The sequence below is a fragment of the Elaeis guineensis genome, chromosome 2 (genome assembly GCF_000442705.2).
Source record: "Elaeis guineensis isolate ETL-2024a chromosome 2, EG11, whole genome shotgun sequence".
Taxonomy (NCBI): Eukaryota; Viridiplantae; Streptophyta; class Magnoliopsida; order Arecales; family Arecaceae; genus Elaeis; species Elaeis guineensis.
The window spans coordinates 107,086,691-107,105,942 of NC_025994.2; the positions used below are offsets into that span (position 1 = coordinate 107,086,691).

General features: G+C 37.8%; 2 protein-coding genes across 2 annotated transcripts; both read left to right on the forward strand.

Moving 5' to 3' along the window:
- The first annotated feature begins 1,858 nt into the window (after window positions 1–1,858).
- LOC105049280 (alpha-1,3-arabinosyltransferase XAT3-like) lies at window positions 1,859–4,678 on the forward strand. The gene is made up of 3 exons (XM_010928884.4): window positions 1,859–2,277; window positions 3,104–3,220; window positions 3,309–4,678. Exons 1-3 carry the CDS (start codon window positions 2,133–2,135, stop codon window positions 4,490–4,492), a joined length of 1,446 nt encoding a protein of 481 aa, XP_010927186.1. The 5' UTR covers window positions 1,859–2,132; the 3' UTR covers window positions 4,493–4,678.
- Window positions 4,679–6,967: 2,289 nt separating this feature from the next.
- LOC105049288 (palmitoyl-acyl carrier protein thioesterase, chloroplastic) lies at window positions 6,968–11,326 on the forward strand. Its single transcript, XM_010928895.4, has 6 exons — window positions 6,968–8,074; window positions 8,264–8,397; window positions 8,517–8,630; window positions 8,720–8,888; window positions 9,376–9,444; window positions 9,602–11,326. Exons 1-6 carry the CDS (start codon window positions 7,730–7,732, stop codon window positions 9,920–9,922), a joined length of 1,152 nt encoding a protein of 383 aa, XP_010927197.2. The 5' UTR covers window positions 6,968–7,729; the 3' UTR covers window positions 9,923–11,326.
- Window positions 11,327–19,252: the final 7,926 nt, after the last annotated feature.

Sequence of the window (19,252 nt, forward strand, 5' to 3'; positions counted from 1 at the left end):
ATATTGCCAAATGGATGCTACTCATAGGTATAATACAACTAAATATTTGTATGTTGTAAGAGTATTTACCTCATTAGAATGCATAATCATAATCATGATCATTATTATATAGAAGTAAGCATTCCAAGTCTATCACTATTTAAGAAATTCTTTCTCATTTCTATTTTGAGTCTAAAAATATAGCAGAGTATTTATTTCCTTTGTTTTTGTGAGCAAATATTGCATAAAACTTCTGTTATCATTATCTTGTTATTTGGTATATCTTTTTCCCTTAAATTGAAAATGTGGGCGTATTCTATCAATAAAAAATAGATGTTCATTTTCGAGCGCCGGGTGTCACAGCATCTAAGAAGTCATATATCTAGTAACAATCTTAAGACTATGTATTACCGCATCTTTACATGATTTAAGAAGATTTATTTATGTAATAAGGTGTTTCCTAAAGACTATTTATTTACTCTACGAAGTTGTTGGCATGACATCAGTTCTTTGTTTTGAGAAAATTTACTTTTTTGTAACTAATAATCTTAATCATACTTCTTAAAGGGAAACACAACTAATAATTCAATCATCATCATTATTTCTTCATTAAAAAATGATTACATTTTATTAGTTAGCCACATAAATCTTCCACTTCATGCGGTCAAATATTCAAAAGATCTCCTAAGAATATTCAAGAAACTACCAAATTATATTTTTAAAATCCAAGCCTCTGTTTGGTATAAATAATAGATTGGAGAAAGGATAGATAGAGGCAGAAGGATAGATAAAGAAGATTTTATCCATCCTCATGTGTTTGATAAAACATAAAGGGATAGGTGGAAATGATTTTCTCCACTTTTTAATATAGAATAAATAAAAAGGATGATGAATGATATTTGTATAACATTTTTATTAAATTATTATTGGATAAAAATGTTATTATTATGAATTTATAATATTTATTCATACTAAAGAAATAAAATAATGTATAAATTTATAATCTTTATTATTTATAATTATATAAAATTATATAAATATATAATTTTAATTTAATTTAATCTAAATAGTTAATTAATTTTATACAAGTAGTTAACTAAAAATGGTAAACATAAATAGAAATAGAAATATATTCTAAATTATTTACTTATAATTATGAAAATTATGCACTAAAGTTAAAATAATCAATAATAAAATTTGATAGTATAGGACTAGTAATATAGATAAAATAAAAATATATATAAATAAAAAGAATGAGAAAGTGAAGAAATATTATAATTTTGTTAAAAAAAATTAATGAGGAATAATTTTATCAATAAGAAACACGTTCATCGCATGTTCTATCCAGCATCTTTCAATTTGAAAGATGCATATTAATGAAGTAGGATAGATAGGCAATTTCTCTTTCGATCCATCCTCATCCGAACATTTTGAATCGAATAGTGGATGAAAGCCATCCATCCTTTCAACTTCATCTATCCTCCATCTTGTGATCCCAATCAAATACAAAGTAAAGGATTGCCATAGCATATTTTTGAAATATTTGTAGAATCTTCCGGAATATGTAGGATTTTTAGAGTTCATTCTTGATATCTATTATTGTATGTTTTCATTCTTGCATTTGTTATCATTATAATCAGATGCAGAAACACTATAAAAAGATATACAGACCTCCTTGCCAACATAGATTGTGACAGAACTTCTTACAACTCCAAGTTTCTTCTGTTCACATTCAAAATAATGGTCCGCCTTTCTGCATTCAAAACAAGCTTGCCTCCTTAACGAATCAAGAAGATGTTGCTGTTGGCAATCAACATCACGGCTTTTTCCACCAATGACCGCCTGAGCAGGAATCCATGGACTCAGTCCATCACTTTGAACACAACGTTGTAGAGAGGAGTCAAAAATTAGGTTGTGGGTAGTTGCATGGGTTGACCATACAGCCCCCGTCGCTGGTTTCATATATGTGTATTATATATAAGGGCCTAAACTGGTTATGAGGAGCACTAAGCATCCTAATGGAAAAATAAAAAAGGAAAAAAAAAAACGCTCTCCAAGCTCCACCACAAGCTGCTTAGGGTCCTCTGGTGTGCCTTTGGTAGCAATTCCCTGCAGGCAGTAGAAGACTTAGAGGCAGCAGGCAGAGCCAAGACATGGAGTGCAAGATGAGGTTGGCTACAAACCTCGCCCGCTTTGAACTGCAGAAGCTTGGCTTGATGGCAATTGTCGGGTGCTTTCTCCTCCTCTCACCCACCATTCTCGCAATGACCAAGCCTTGTATGGATTCTTTCTCCAACTGTAAGTTCCTTAATCTCAGACACCGAATCCTTGACTATTGTCCTGTTCAGTAAAGCCTGCTTTCCCTTGATAATTGTTCGCTAGATTCTATCCATATTAAATGCTTAATTAGTGAGTCTAGATTCCTATAAGTTCAATCAGTTTGGCAGTAAATATTACGTAGTCAATGAGTGCAGCTCCAGCTAGTCTCATGGTAGGAGATGAACTTATTTTTCTTGTTTCTTAAATTAATCAGTGGCCAGATTCTTAAGAAAATCGAACCGTTGTAAAAAAAACAATGCTAGCTGGTAGGTCAGTGAGTTTGATTCAAACGAGCGACATTGGCTTTGCGTGGCGCTGAAAAACCAGTTTGGTTTGGTTGATGATTTGCTCGATCTTGATCCAGTTCATCAAAATCTGGGTAAAAATCTTTATGACTCGGTTCAGCACAAATTATGTTGGTTGAGATGATTTGATGGTCTTAGTTTTCGGATCGGCAAACGGTCCCGTACTTTAGAAGGATCAACTCAAATTAGGACTAAGTGAGGAACAATTTGACTCCAAACACTCGAGTATATGGACCTAGTAGGTACACCGATAGAGTTGCATTATACTCGAAACACATTCAAAAGTAACAGTTTCTTGGTCCAGAGAAGCGACAGTTTGTGTCAGGTGAGGTGGTAAATTATTGTGGCTGGTCATCTTTGGGCTATGTCAAAGAAACCAGAACCAACTCCAAAATAGAGTAGAAAAAATTTGTTTTGATACAAGTTTGATCTATAGTTTGGAAACCGTTGTGTAATTCTGATGGTGGCTTCAACTTTTAAGCCCTCTATCCGTATCACAGGGATCAAGAACATGACCCTGGAGGAGGACCCTGCATGCCATGAACAAGAAATGAGTTCATGTCGGAGGGGTATGAATGCATCTCAGGAAGAAGATCTCGCCGGCGACAAGCAACGTGGTAAGTCCATCCACTTTGTTCGTCAACTCTGGTAAATTACATTTCGATGACAATGTTCGGTATAATCTAATGCATCTCACTTTTTAAGATGCAAGGAGGAATGATTCCAAGCTGCAGAGCAGGTCAATATGTGATGTTTCAGGTCCAAGGTCAATTGTTTGTGAAATGGATGGTGATGTAAGGATTCATGGGAATTCTTCCTCAGTTATGTGGATCACTTCCTCTAGTACTAATCAAAGAAATGAAACATGGCAAATCAAACCTTATGCTAGGAAAGGAGACAGCACAGCATTGTGCAGCGTGCGGGAATTGTCTTTAAGATCGATGAGTACTCGTGATGAAGCCCCTCATTGTACTTTCAATCACAGTATTCCTGCTATCATCTTCTCGACCGGTGGGTACGCCGGGAACATGTTCCATGACTTCTCCGACATGTTGATCCCTCTGTTCCTAACTTCTCACCAATACCATGGAGAGGTTCGATTTCTTATAACAAACATGAAGCCTTGGTGGATAAAGAAGTATCAACAAATGCTAAGTCATCTCTCACACTATGAAATCATTGATTTTGATAATGGTGGTGAAGTCCATTGCTTTCCGCATGTGATCGTCGGTCTTCGATGTCACATGGAGTTCAACATCGATCACTCAAGACCTCCGACCGGGTATTCCATGGCCAACTTGACACAATTCATGAGGAGCTCTTACTCTTTGGAGAGGGAGATGATGAGCAAGGTCAGGGAACACTCTGAAAGGAAACCAAAGCTACTGATCATATCAAGGAAGTGGACACGGTCATTGACCAACACCAATCAGATAGTTGGAATGGCTAAAGAACTGGGCTATGAAGTTGTCGTCATGGAGCCAAGCTTAGGGATGGACATGGCTCAATTTGCTCGGATAGTGAACTCCTGTGACGTGATGATGGGCGTTCATGGGGCTGGCCTTGCTAATATGGTCTTCCTTCCATCGAATGCTGTTCTGATACAAATTGTTCCATGGGGACAGTTGGGAGGAATTGCTAGGTATGACTTCGGGTGGGCTGCCTCTAATGCTGGACTCAAGTATTTGCAGTACGAGATCAGTCTAGAGGAGAGCTCACTATTGGAGCAGTATCCTCGTGATCACCCCATCATTAAGGACCCCCTCTCGGTCCACAAACGGGGATGGGTTGCTGTTAGGGATACGTTCTTGTACAGGCAGAACATAAGGCTTGATGTAAGGAGGTTTAGAGATGTTCTATTAGAAGCTCTTAGCCATATCCATCAATAAGACTACGGAAGCTATTTAAAGGTTGACAATTTCGCATCTTTTTATTTTGCTTTTTTAGAAACAGGCAATCATGAATCTTTTTAGTTTTCGCCTTTCACCATATTGTTTTCAGAAACTAGTTCATGTGTGTAATAGATGAATTTAATACAATGTTATGTAATGTGCTACACTAAAATTTCTAGTATTTTGTGGAGGATTCAGTGGAATGGTGTATTCTACGAGCAGAGCTAATGCATCAGGCATCTCGAAATCTAAAAGTTCAAGGAAGCTTTAACTATCCAGAAAAGAAAAGATTGGTCCTTCTAGTTGGTTTTCCGCATCAAACGTCGTTAATTTAGGGTCAGAAACTTTGTTCTTATAAAAAGCAAACAAGAAAAACAAAAGAAGAACATTTTTTGATGAGCTATTAGCCTACATGGACACTTCCTAAATAAGTACTATTCGTTGGCCAATCAAGCAAGAAAAAGACCTGCCACATGTCCTGATGGACTACAAATGCAACCATAGGGTATACTTCCAAGAGCATAAAGACTCCCTCAAGTCGGAAAAAGTGAAGATGAAGGTGTTCATTTCTAATGTTGCTTCATTAAGATCATCTTAGGCACTCACATATATTGTCCACATATACAAAACTTTGTCACTTTAAACTGTCACATATCGTCCACATGTACAAAACTTTGTCAATTTTAAGCAGTCACATACTGTCCACATATACAAAACTTTGTCACTTTAAACTGACTAGTTTGCTGTTCGGTCTGCCTCTACTAGAGGTGGGGAAAGACAGATCGAGCTAGCGCTGATACAAACAGTGGATGATAGATGAAACAGGCTCAAGCACTGCTCGATCCTTTCCACTACGGGTTTCATGGAACCAGGCCAACCCATAGCACTGGAATCAGGCCCAGTTGGGTGATGTTTCTATGCAGCCCGGGCCCAACTAGAAAAATTCTTTTTCCAGCTTCGAGCCCGAGTGGCAATTCAAAATAGAAAATATCTTTCAAAATTGCAGCACGAGACCGAATCCTAACCCGGCTTGAGGCTCGATTGGGCCAGCTTGGATGTCGTCAGAGCTTCTCCTCCAGGCTCTGGTAGAGCACGGAGCGAGGAGAGAGGCGTGAAGATAGAAAGGAGGGGGAGATAGATTCAGAGGGGGAGAGAGTAGATCGAAAGAGAGAGCAAAAAGAGATCCAGGAAGAGGAGAGGGAGGGGTGGGGTATTTGCATAGTTTGATCAAATAAAGGGAAAACGACCCCACCGCCTTCATCTTCCCCACCGAAGCCGACGGCGGTCGCCGGCATCGCCACTCCATCCAACGACCCCACAAGAAGCACCAGGCATTGAGATCATCGGCGGTGGCTGATGGAGTTCAGGATGGTCTCGAGTTCTCAGATGAAGGGACAGAGGCACCGCCAGCACCCAGACTAATATGCTGCGGACATCCCCATACTCTTACCTACTAGACGATCTACTCCCCGCGTGATCGAATCCACATCCCTGTATCCCCATTTTATTCTCTTCGTATTTATTTCCGCATAAGAATTTTATGCGCGTATGGAATCCACGTGCTGGTATTCCGCATACTTTTCTGTGCGGCTGTAAATCCGCGAGATTGATTTTTGGCGCATGGTGTCTGTGCAGCATAAAAATTTTAGGATTAACCATGCTTTTTAATCTCTGAAGTTATCCGTCTTATTTAAAAAATATCTAAAATTTCAAAATTTAAAGCTTAATCTCTCTAATTTATGAACCATTTTAATATAATCTTTTTTTCAATTTCAATTACTTTTTTTTCATCAGACATCCCGCACGACGATAACTGATGCGAAAATATTCTATCATACGATAAAATTTTTTTAAATGAATATGATGTAATATTAATTGAGATATTATGGTACAATAAATGTAATTTTTGATCATAATGAACACCATCTAAATCATATGAAATAATATTATATTAATTATATTAAAATAAAAATAAAATATCAAATTTTCAATCAAACAAAAATTTGAAATAATAAAAATAAATAATTATTTTTTAAAAAATTATATTTTTATTTTAAAAATAAAATTTGAATATTCAAATATTATCTTAATGTCAGTATCCTTCGGAGCAAAATCTGCATAAGATTGTTTATGGGCGCGTTTGAGTGAAGCCGTTATTCCTGTGTTTTTTTTTTTTTGGTTCCTCCTTAGTTTTTAAAGATTTTCATGGATGAAAGAGAATGCGGCGTAGGAACCTGAGCATTCGTCTTGGCGTCTTGTGAATAAAGAGGCGCCCACTGAAATCAACGGTCGTCACCGCTGCCACCGGCATCCACGGCGAGCGGTGGCCGCCGGAGTTGGCGGAGGGTCGGGACCGGGAAGGAGGAGCTCGAGATGACGGGAATGAGGTCGCCTCGAATGGAGAACTCTTCTTTCTCAGTTGGTCCATGGACACTCGATTGGTCCTCCAAGGTGAATTGCTGGACTTCCATCTTTTTGCGCATGAAGCTATTAGCTAAATTAACTTATCAGGGAAGAATGTGAAATGTCAAAGAAAGAGAAAAAAAGTTTGAAGGTAATAAGTAGATTTTTCACTCGATCTCATACGCTTTACACTTTGATAAAGAGAAGGGAGAGATAATGGAAGCTGGGCCATTTCCAGAGCTACTAATCCATCACTGCTCTCGACCTGGCCTGCACGGCAAGTGGGTTCAACATACAAATTCTGTTCTCCATGACAACCTATCCCAGACACCTGAAAACATAATCAGCATATAAATATTATTTAAAGAGACATCAAGAGGAATTTCCGAGAGTTGTGCAAAGATCCTGGGCTGCCGTTGTGAAACATCCAAGACTTTCCGAGTATAAAAGAGACTTGTGGCCTCCAACCTAGTTTGTACTTCCCCCGAAAACCATGACCTTTTTGTCTTGACCCCCTAATTCGACCCTTAAAGCGATCACCCATATGCCCTTTGTCGTCTCTAGCTCCAGGCCCAACAAGGAAAAGCCCTCTTTTTACTCCTCCCCAAGGCCTTGAAAGATCCAAAGACTTGACAGGACAAAAAAAAAAGTGTTTGCCTTCCGGCGTAACAACTCAGGGATCCATGGAACGCCCACTTAGGATGCTTAGGAAATCTCTCTATATAAGCAGATGCAATGCGATCGTTCCCATTTTGTTCTTAGAAAGCACTTTTGTCTCCACTTCCCTTCTCTCGACACCTTCATGCAACGATAACAACAATCCTAAACACCATGGTGTCCCTGTCCTATGCCTTCTTCTACCCAACAAGGTGTTCCTCCACAAGAGAGGATGACCCTAAAAACCATAATCCAAACAAAGGCTCCATCAAAATAAACGGCAGGTCCACTGCCATGTCAGCCAACATCGCCTGCCCAGCCTTCCCCTCTGTGACCAAGAACATCCCTAGAGATAAGAATCGGCAAAATATACCCACAGAGAAGCAGACACTGGATCCTTTCAGACAGGGTCTCATCATCGATGGCGGCGTCAGGTACAGGCAGACCCTGGTCATCCGATCATATGAGGTTGGCCCTGATAAGACCGCCACGTTGGAGACCATACTCAATCTTCTTCAGGTATATACCACTATGAGACCACGTAGAAGAAACAAGACTCAACAGTGCTTCAAACTCTTCGAGTACAACTAAAACCAAATAAACACGGTTACTACATGATCCATAATCCAACTCCCAGTAATCTGTACATACGAATAGATAGTATACTTCATGATCTTTTTTTTTTTTTTTTTGCTCTACTTATTGAAGGAAACTGCTTTGAATCATGTATGGATGTCGGGTCTACTTGGTGATGGATTTGGAGCCACCCATGGTATGATTAGAAACAATCTCATATGGGTTGTCACAAGGATGCATGTCCAAGTTGATGAGTATCCCATCTGGCAAGATCTATTATTATCCATCCTCCTCTCTTTTTATTTTTATTTTTTTATTTTCATCTCTAGATGAAACGACAAAGTATCCAAGAGACTAACTTCTGGATCCCGTCGACTGTGGACAGGGGGGAGGTGCTGGAGATCGATACATGGGTTGGGGGATCAGGAAAGAATGGAATGCGACGAGATTGGCTAATTCAGAATCCCCAAACAGGACAAGTATTTGCTCGAGCAACAAGGCATGATCTTGTTTCTTCTTCTTCTTCTGTGACCTAGCTCGCATGTTGCTAATTAGGGTGCGATAATTATACATTTTGTGGATGAGCAGCACTTGGGTAATGATGAACCAGGAGACAAGGCGCCTTTCTAAGATGCCTGAAGAGGTGAGAGATGAGATCTCACCATGGTTTATTGAAAGACGTGCTATTGAAGAGGAAGTTCCAGAAAAGATCATCAAGCTAGATGATACTGCAAAGTACGTTGACTCCAACTTGAAGGTACGTTATCTTTGTTCATGATAGAACTTTGGTTATACTTATTTTAGCATCTAGAGTTCCATGTGGTTGTGATCCAACTGTGTAGCTCTAAGAGCAATTACAAAGAAGTGATTGTTCTGCCTCTCTTTTCTCAGATTTCACTCGAACTTGGATCATAAAAGCAAGAAGATGCAAGACTTGATACTAAATGTAATCTAAACATTACTTGATAACTTATTTAAATAGGTTCAGCTGCAAAGAACTTAATGATAACTAATTTATGGTAACTTTAACTATCCAGCTTTAGTTAAAGTTCTGATTTTATCCTATAGATTTAGTTTGAAATAGTTGGGAGAGTTCATTCAAAAAGCATGATTTCAAAGAAATTCAGATCAAGGTTTTCATTATAGATTTTCTCAGTACCCTTGATTTGTCCAAAATTTCATTTTCTTGTCTAGACGACATGTTCCCAATCCAATCTCATAGACTGCAGTTATGGATTTTGTAGCCGAAGAGGAGCGATTTGGACATGAACCACCATGTCAACAATGTTAAGTATGTAAGATGGATGCTTGAGGTAAGGGTTATCGGCTTCATACTTGATTTTCCTGTATAGTGCAACACCTAACAAAAGCATATATACTGATTACTTATTTTCCTTATACTGATTGCTTATTTAATTTGCTTGTAATTGAGATGAACTGAAAGTAATCTCAGTGGTTGTGTTTCTACAGACTATTCCTGATGTGTTCTTGGAGAATCACAAACTGTCAAGTATCATACTAGAATATAGAAGGGAATGTGGTAGTTCTGACATAGTACAATCGATTTGCGAACCTGATGAAGATTCAATTCCAGAGGATGATAATGTCAATATATTGAGGGGGTTCTCATTGGCATCTGAGATTCTTGATGGTCGCGGATTATCTGGCACCTTTGACAAATGGCCAACAAGATATACACATCTCCTCCAAATCAAAGGGGAGCAGAAAAATGAAGAGATTGTCAGGGGCAGGACCACATGGAGGAAAAAGTTATCAAATACTTCAACTTAAGCTTAGTTGTGCATTTCTGTATCATACATAAAAAGTCATGATTCTTGATGTTCGGTAACTTCATACCATTATTTAATGGCACAAGATCTCATTTGATGTGATCCTGAAGAAGTTTGTGAAGCAAAAATGCCCCACAACTTTGATCCTAATAATAAACCATTACCATGCATCTTTTTCTTCTTCTTTTTTTTCCTTTTTTCGTCTCATTTTACTATGTTCAGATGATTTGATTAGATGAAATATTATATCAAAAGATGTGTAAAATTGAATGTGTTCCAAGTTCAGATGATCCAAAACTTGAAGTAGCGGCCATGGCATGATGCAGGCAATTTGAATACTTTTTCTTCTTTCATCTTATATCCGTGCAAGAATTCTTTCATGTTCCTTTATGCTAATCTATGGCATATATGACTTCATTTCTTTTTTTTTTTTTTTTTTAAATTTGCGTAAGTACATCATATTAAGTACCTTCAGCATTGAGGTTGTCGGCCTATAATTCATGAGTAGGCAACTTTTGAGAAGGAAATTCAACCTCTCTGTGCATTATCTAATGCACATTTTAAGTGAACATATCAGATGATCTTATGTCAATGCCTAGGAAGAATTTTCTTTAGCCATTACACGGGAGAAACTTCATTCTTGTAATCTCATTTCACAAATGGCTGTCCAACCTCATCTTAATAATTATAGAATATTCTCTTCAAAATGAGTAGCTGTGCAAGAATCCTTTTATCTTATTTACATCTAAGAATTGAAACAATTTTTTATCATGGATACAACAAAACTCAAACCTGACACCAATACAAATCCTAACTGACCCCACAATTTAAATGGGCCAAACACCTAAAGACTCCCCATGATATAATGTCCATCAATCTAAATCAACAATTCCTATCATGTCTAATGCTTATTAATTTTTTATCCTTTTAATATTAAGTAGTCTTTACAGCCAAAAACAGCAAAAGCAAAAGAACTAATGTTGTATATAATATTGTAACATTCCTTGACACTTGAAATTGAACTTTTTTCAAAGATCGACATTCTTATTGAGGTGTATTCAAATGCCTATATTTCTGGCACCTTTAACCACTACTACTTGGAACCTTGCATAAACAGCTATGACTAAACTTTTACTTACCAATTGAAGGGAAACACCAATAGATAACTCTTTCACTATGAAAATATTAATTCTTTCACCAAAAAAAAGAACACATTTTTCAAATACAAGAACATTAACTAAGAGCTCTTGAAAGCTGGCGCCCGAGTTTTAACCCTAGTTGTGATGAGGTTCATCAGGCTAGGGTTTGGATTCGCTTGCTGGATCTTCTTCTGGAGTTATGGGATAAGGATAAAATTTTTAAAATTATCTCTTCTGCTGGATCTCCCCTGTTCTTGGATGAATGGATAGAGTCTTCAACTAAGAAGGGGTTTGCTCGAGTTTGTGTCCTCATGGATATTAAGAACGTTGTCTACCCGGATACCAAAATCAGAGTGAAATCGAACATCTCTTGGCAACAATGTATCTATGAGGAATTGCCTGATCTATGCTATTCATGTGGCCATCTTGGGAGGACCCTGGAATCCTATTGTTGCTTCAAAAATCAGGATGTCAAGCTCCTTTATGGTCCATGGATAAGGGCAGCTAGGGTACCGATCTCATCCTAGGGGGTTCATAAAGCAAAAATTGTTCCTGCCCAAGTGCCTGCTGGTGGACAACCTTTACTTGATTGGGCTCAGCCTAAGAAAACATCATCAAGGAAATCTCCCCCTAAGTCCCCCAAAAACCCTATTTCAAATCCAGACAGTGATGCTGACTCTAAATTCACTCCTTTGATGACTGCTACTAAGAAGACTGAGGCCTCTAATCCAATAGAAATTATTGTTGCTTTGCAATCTGTTTTAGGTCTAATGTCCTCTAAGGAAAAAAAAGAAGAGATCTCCAACTAAACATCCTGATAGTTGAAGATCTCTTGGATCTGAATCTCCTCCTCAATCTAAGGTTTTGGTTCGTGATAAGTCGGCTCCACCAAACGATGAGCCGACCCACCCCTCATTAGTCCTTGTTCTTAAACATCATGTTTCTTATAAAGAGATCTCCAAAAACATCATGTTTCTTATAAAGAGGTTTGGAGATCGATGACTACTATTCCACCAATCAAATCTGCTTCCTCATCTACCAAGGTTGCTTCTTCTGATACCGATCAGGATAATATTCTCCAATCAGGTCTGCACCATTCGGATAATCCACTGCATGAGTCAGATCCTTCAATTTCTAAGGCAGTTCATCGGAAGGGGCTCAGGATAATATTCCTCTATCTCATCAATTGTATTTTATGAGTTTGCATCGTATGCTTCCCTCTGATGAGGATTGTAGTGAGAGTTCTGGTCTACCATCATCGAATGTGGCCAGGAGAGACCTAGCTACATCCTCTTCTAATTAGATATGAAAATTCTTAGTTGGAACTGTTGGGGTGCTGCGAAAAATTCTTTTAGAAACTATACTAAATCTCTTCTTTGTGAGCACAGTCCCGACATTTGTTGTTTTCTTGAAACCAGACTATTTCAATCTGCTTTCTTAAGACTTCAAAGACTTTCAGGTCCTATGTGACACCTCTATGTTATTCCTGCTGAAGGTCTGTTAGGTGGTATCATTATTGCTTCAAGAAAAAACCTTGGCATCATTAGCTTCACCCATTTTGATAGGCAAGTGGTTTTCGGGATTATTTTCTGTGATCATAAACCTGACTGGATCCTGGGCATTGTCTATGCTAACACCAATGGCCTTCAAAGAAGAGGGGTCTGGAGATAAACTGAGATTGCTCTCTCTCTGGGCCTTCCTTTGCTCCTAATTGGTAACTTTAACTGTATAATTAATGCTAAAGACAAAAAAGGAGGTAAGGGCTTTATCATCAATAGAGACATATGAGAGTTCCGAGCCTTCCTCAGAAGAACCAGCTTAGTGGACTTGGGCTTTGTTGGTCCCAAATTCACTTGGTGTAATAACCGATTGGGTTTGGCCCGCGTATGGGAGAGAATAGATCGTGTCTTTGCTTCTGACACGTGGCTTAATCTATTTTTTGATTTCAAGACTTTTCATCTTGTCCAGTTTGTTTCAGATCATTGTCCAATTTTGTTTGACTTGTCTGATTCTCTCCAAAAAAAGAATATTCTCTTTTGATTTGAGAAAATTTGGATGCTTTCTGAGGGCCTTCATGAGGTTGTTGCCCGGGCTTGGAGATGTCATGGAAATCATTCTCCAGGTGTTAAGCTATCTATGCTTCTTCATAACACCAGAAGAGCTATCTTTAGATGAAAGTACACTATAGATAACATATTTACTAAAGGCCAGCAGCTATATAATGAAATTGCTCATCTTCAGCTCCTTGAATCTCAACAATCTGGCCTTTCTAATTCTCAACACTTTCACCTTCTAAATTGTCTTCAAGATTATCATAAAAATCTTCGCTTGCAAGAAGTGTTGTGGAGATAAAAATCTAGGACATTATGGTTAAAGGAGGGAGATGCCAATACTGCCTTTTTCCACAGATCTACTGTTTTGAGGAGAAGGAACAGAATTTGTAAATTGCAAAAGGAGAATGGGGACAATGTGGAGGATCCTATTGCCATCTCCAGACTTTTTCTTGATCATTTTCAGAATAGATGGTTTGCGCAATCTGACATGGATTCTTTGGATTTTCTATTCTCTCTCCTACCATTTTGCATAGTCATAATATCTATTTGACTAAGATGGTCACTCCTGAGGAAATTAAGGAAGCTGTTTGGAGCATGCATCCAGATAAAGCTCCGAGGCCAGATGGTTTTCCTAATTTCTTCTTCCAATCCTTTTGGTATCTCATCCAAGAGGATATTGTTCATGCTATTCAATACTTTTTCTCTCATTCTATGATGCCGGATGATTGGAAGAAAATCTATGTTACTTTGATCCCCAAGACCATCAATTCTGTAAGAGTCAGTGATTACCGTCCTATCAGTCTTTACAGCTCTATATATAAGATGGTGGCTAAGATTCTTGCTCTTCGATTGAAGCCTCTCCTTCATGCTATTATTTTTGTTAAACAAGGTACCTTTCTCTCGGGACGCAATATTTCTGATAATATTCTCCTGGCACAAGAAATTATGCACTCCTTGAATAGGACGGCTCCCTCTAAAGGTCTTGTCATGATGAAGGTTGACATGGAGAAAGCATTAGATCACGTACTCTGGCCCTTTCTATTCAAAATTTTGAACCAACTGAGATTCAGCCCTATCATTATAGATTGGGTTCGGATATGCATCTTTGGTCCCTTCTTTGCTATTCTTGTAAATGGATCCCCCTCTCAATGGTTCTAAACATCTAAAGGGCTTAGACAAGGCTGCCCACTCTCACCGTATTTGTTTATTATTTGCTCTAAAGTATTGTCTGCCTTTCTCAAGTTCGCTATGTCTAATAATATTATGAGAGTGTATAAGTCTCCAAGAAGGAGCCCTTTGATTTCTCATCTCTTGTTTGTTGAGGATTGCCTCCTTATTGCTAGAGCAACTGTCAAAGATGTAGGCTGCTTAAAAGCAATTGTTGATGCTCATTGTTCAATATTTGGGTAAGCTATTAATTTGGCCAAATCTCATGTCTCTATTAGTCCTAAGACCCCTAATTCTATTAAGACTCAGACCTGTGGTCTTCTTCAAATGGAGGAAGTTAAAGGTGTTTGACCCTATCTTGGTCTTCCTCTGTTTGCTACACAACTTTATGCTAAGGATTTTGCTTTCATTCATGATAAGATGACTAAAAGGATTGCTTCTTGGCAATGGAAAGCTCTTTCCTTCAGTGGTAGAGCTATTTTACTTCATTCTGTTCTTTCTTCAATCCCTCTCTATACTCTTTCATGCTTATCAGTTCTCCCAAATGTGCTATGCAAACTTGAAAAAGAATATCGAGCTTTTTTATGGGGTCATACTTCTGATCATCGAGGGTTGCATCTTGTGGCTTGGAGCAATGTTTGTCATCCCAAGCATCAAGGAGGGCCGGGTATTATGTCTCTTCTTGATAGAAGAAAGTCCTATCTTTGCAAACTTGCAACTCAACTTGTTCTTAATCCTTCTTCACTTTGGGCTCAGCTCATCAAAGCTAAATATCAGTTTGATGGCTAGTGGCACCTCTACACTAAGCCTCGGAATACCTCTGCAATTTGGGCAAGAATTTGCAGTGTGGTTTCTACTATTCAGCATCAATTTATTTGGCAAATTAGTGATGGTTAGTCCATCAATATTCTTGATGATCCATGGGCTGCTCCTATGCCATTTAATGCTTGGCCTACTTTTATTAATGTTGATTCTCCTTTGGCCCAACTTTTTGTTTTTGATCTTCTTATGCCCACAAAACAATGGGATGAGCAGAGAATTGGTGAGTTGTTTTCCACTGATATGATGAGCCTTATTTATAAAATTTCAGTTGCAATTACAGGGGGCCCTGATCAATTAACATGGAATCCTACCAATTCTATGCTTATTGCTCTTAAAGATTTTTATCTTTTTGTTGCTCCCAGCCATCCGGCAATTGCTTCTACTTCCTTTCATTAGATTTAAGATCTCCATGTTCCTTTGTGCATTAAGTATTTCTGGTGGAAGGTTCAATGGCAAAGCATCTCCTGCAAAATTATTCTTGCTTTAAAAGGAATTATTGATGATTCTTGCATTTATTGTGATCTTTGTGCTGATGTTGTGGAGGATATTGATCATGTGCTTTTTGATTGCCCTTTTGCCAAAAGTTGCGGTATCATCTGAAACTGTTAACTAATGTTGACTACCACCCATCTTCTACTAAAAACCTAGTTAATCTTATGACCTCTTCTGTTCCAAAAGAAATAAAATCTTTATTAGCCACTCTTCCTTGGCTTATTTGGAATGCAAGGAATCGAAGAACTTTTGAGGATCTTCTTCCAACCCCCACTCAGGTTGTTCGCAGTGTATTCTATTATCTCATTCCCTTGAATATTGCCGACTCTTATTCTATTGATGGGTGCCATTTGAGGTGCTGGGGAAGTTCTTTACTGTCGGATTCTAGCAGTACTTTATCACTCTCCTTTTCTTGACTTCTCCCATCCTCAGGCACCCTTAAACTAAATTTTGATGCCGTTGTGGTTGACGATAAGGTAGCCTCTGATTTTATAATTCGAGATGCTTCAGATAGGGTTCTTGCTTTGGGGGCTAAGCTCTTACCTTCTGTTTTATATGCTAAGTTGGTTACGGCTTGGTAGAGTATGGCTATGACTATCTCTCATTTAAATGCTTCTGTTTTTTGGTTGAAAGGTGATTCAAAGATTGTTGTTTCTGTGCTTGCTTCTTCTCAGATGAAAAAGGATTATCAGTTTCCTATTTTGAATGATATTTTTACTTAGAAGGCCTCTTATTCCACCTTTCATGCTTCTCATGTTCCATGAGAAGCTAAGAGGGCTGCTGACTTTGTGGCCAGGGCGGTGTTTCGTCAATTTCTTCTATTGCCTGATAGTTTCATTTCAAATTCTATTTTTATTTTCATATTGCAGGCTAACAATTTAGGTGTTTTTTATCGAAGAGGAGATCGGCATTTCCCTGTTCGAATAGCTTCAACCTTCCCCTTCATTGTCTCTTTCTCCCTTGCTGGTTCTGTTTTGGGGATTTTGTCAGTTCGGATGTTTACAGGATTATTACCCTATAACGTTTGTTGTATTTTGCTGTGTTTGGGTTATCGGCTGCTGCTGCTATTATTTTATTATTCCTGATGTTTTACTGTTTGTTTGTTTGCTGCTGTAAACTCTTTATTCTCTTTTAATACCAGCTATGCTCCTGTTTATTACCTAAAAAAATACTAAGAGGTCCAGCACAATAAATATTATCAACAAAGTCTGCTTTTATAAACAACAAAATTAGGAGGCTTTTAATTGCACACCTTTAGAATGCCATATTTCATCCCAGAAATAAATTAAGCTACTTATCTCTTCTACAAAAATCATGATCGATACTGACTAAATCTATAGAACAAATCCTAGATGTATCTTATAACTTTGATAGTACATCCCTAACACCTTAAAGTGACTCTACATTCAACTTCCATATGGCTAACTCAATCCATGACAACCATATCCCTAGCCTCAAGTTCAACAAAAGATCCAAAATTCTCAATAATGCTCATCCTGGTCGCTCCAAACTGATGCATCTGTGATGTAGAAGCTTAGAAATATTAACTGCATGATTCCTAATTCCACAACTATCCAAATGCCCACATCCCTCACCTACATTGATGGATAGAAGTGAGATGAAACTATATGGTATAGGCTCCTATAGGCAAGATGCGATCTCTCTATAGAGTAGGCCAGAAAATTTATAACCTCGATGTATTCTTTGCCAAGTGACTTGGACAACTTTGTCCTTTTCATCAAAAATATTGCAAACTATCTCACTAACAGCTGAATGATCTCCACTTAAATCTTCTAATCATCATCTGCAAGAGTATATAATTAATTTACTACAGTACATCCAACAATTTTTATGCATAATAGGCCATATTATTTATCAACACATTGCATTCTTTGACAAGTGATTTAGACATCTTCATCCTTCTTATAGAACATACTTTTAACTGGCCAACAGACAGATGAATGATCTCCTCCACAAAAATCTACTAATTATCATCAGTAAGGATTTATTATTTATTTACTGTAGTTAAACCAATGCTGCAAATTGTCATATATTGCTTGAAACAAGCTATGCATATAGCAGTTATTGTGGTGTAGAGAGGGCTTCTTTAGTCCCACATCGATTATGAGTCAAGAAGGAATATGGCTTATATGGATTGGAACCTTCTCTCCCAATGTGAGGTGCCTTTTAAAGGACAAAATCGTGAGGTAAGGATTTATTATTTATTTACTGTAGTTAAACCAATGTTGCAAATTGTCATATATTGCTTGAAACAAGCTATGCATATAACAGTTGTTGTAGTGTAGAGAGGACTTTTTTAGTCCTACATCGGTTATGAGTCAAGAGGGAATATAGCTTATATGCATTGGAACCTTCTCTTTCAATATGAGACGCCTTTTAAAGGACAAAATCGTGAGGCTCTAAATGATTAAAGCCCATTGAAATCAAAGGCCCATTGAAGTCAAAGGCCCATTGAAGCCTAAAAATGGTCATGATTTAAAGCGAATAATACCTCACGCATGCGGAGGTGGGGGCATAAGCCAACTATCTGAGCCATTCGACCCCTTGACCCATGACCACAACATTGGTGCTGTCTGTGGGAATGCCTCCTATCCAAACATACTCCCTCTTGACTGGGGGCTGTGTTGTGTTGTAGAGAGGGCTTCTTTAGTTCCACATCGATTATGAGTCAAGAGGGAATATGGCTTATATGGATTGAAATATTCTCTCCCAATGTGAGGCATCTTTTAAAAGACAAAACCGTAAGGCTCTAAATGATTAAGGTCTATTGAAATCAAAGGCCCATTGAAGCCTAAGGCCCACTAAAGCCTAAAAATGGCCATGAGTCAAAGCGAACAATACCTCACGTATGCGGAGGTGGAGGCATAAGCCAACCATCTGAGCCATTCGACTCCTTGACCCATGACCACAATAGCAATAAATATGTTCTTGAATATATATATATATACATACACACACACACACGGGGCAGACTTGGATAAGATTGACCAGATTTTGACTCAGATCTGGTCAGATCAAAATTGAACAATGGAGGTTCTACATTGATAATCCAAGCCATTAGATGTGATCTACTACCTCAAAACTTCTTGCATACTAAAAATCATATAATTTGAAGATCCTTAGCCTATACATCAAGTGATCAAAAATACATCTAATTCAATTGTATTTAGACCGTCCAATTTTTGACTACTTGATGCATAGGCTAGGGGTCTCCAAATCATATATTTTTTTTTGTGCAAGCAGTTTTGAGATAGTATATTACATTCAACGGCTTGAATCATTGATGTAGGACCCTTATTATAGAGTTTTGACCTGACCGGATTTGAATCCAAATTCAATCGACCTGATTCTAGTCTGACTATTTTATATATATATATATACACACACACATACATATATATATATATATATATATACATACATACATATATATACATACATACATACATATATATATATAGATACATACATATATATATAGATATATACATATATACATATGTATATATGTATATACATATGTATATATATGTATGTATACATATATATAGATACATATATACATACATACATACATACATATATATATATGTACATACATATGTATCATACATACATACATACATACAGACAGAC

Coding starts and splice junctions, on each gene's coding strand:
- LOC105049280 (XM_010928884.4), top strand. CDS start 2,133: ATGGAGTGCAAGATGAGGTTGGCTACAAACCTCGCCCGCTTTGAACTG. Junction 2,278..3,103: donor TATGGATTCTTTCTCCAACT/GTAAGTTCCTTA, acceptor TCCGTATCACAG/GGATCAAGAACATGACCCTG. Junction 3,221..3,308: donor CGCCGGCGACAAGCAACGTG/GTAAGTCCATCC, acceptor TCACTTTTTAAG/ATGCAAGGAGGAATGATTCC.
- LOC105049288 (XM_010928895.4), top strand. CDS start 7,730: ATGGTGTCCCTGTCCTATGCCTTCTTCTACCCAACAAGGTGTTCCTCC. Junction 8,631..8,719: donor GTATTTGCTCGAGCAACAAG/GCATGATCTTGT, acceptor GTGGATGAGCAG/CACTTGGGTAATGATGAACC. Junction 9,445..9,601: donor ATGTAAGATGGATGCTTGAG/GTAAGGGTTATC, acceptor GTGTTTCTACAG/ACTATTCCTGATGTGTTCTT.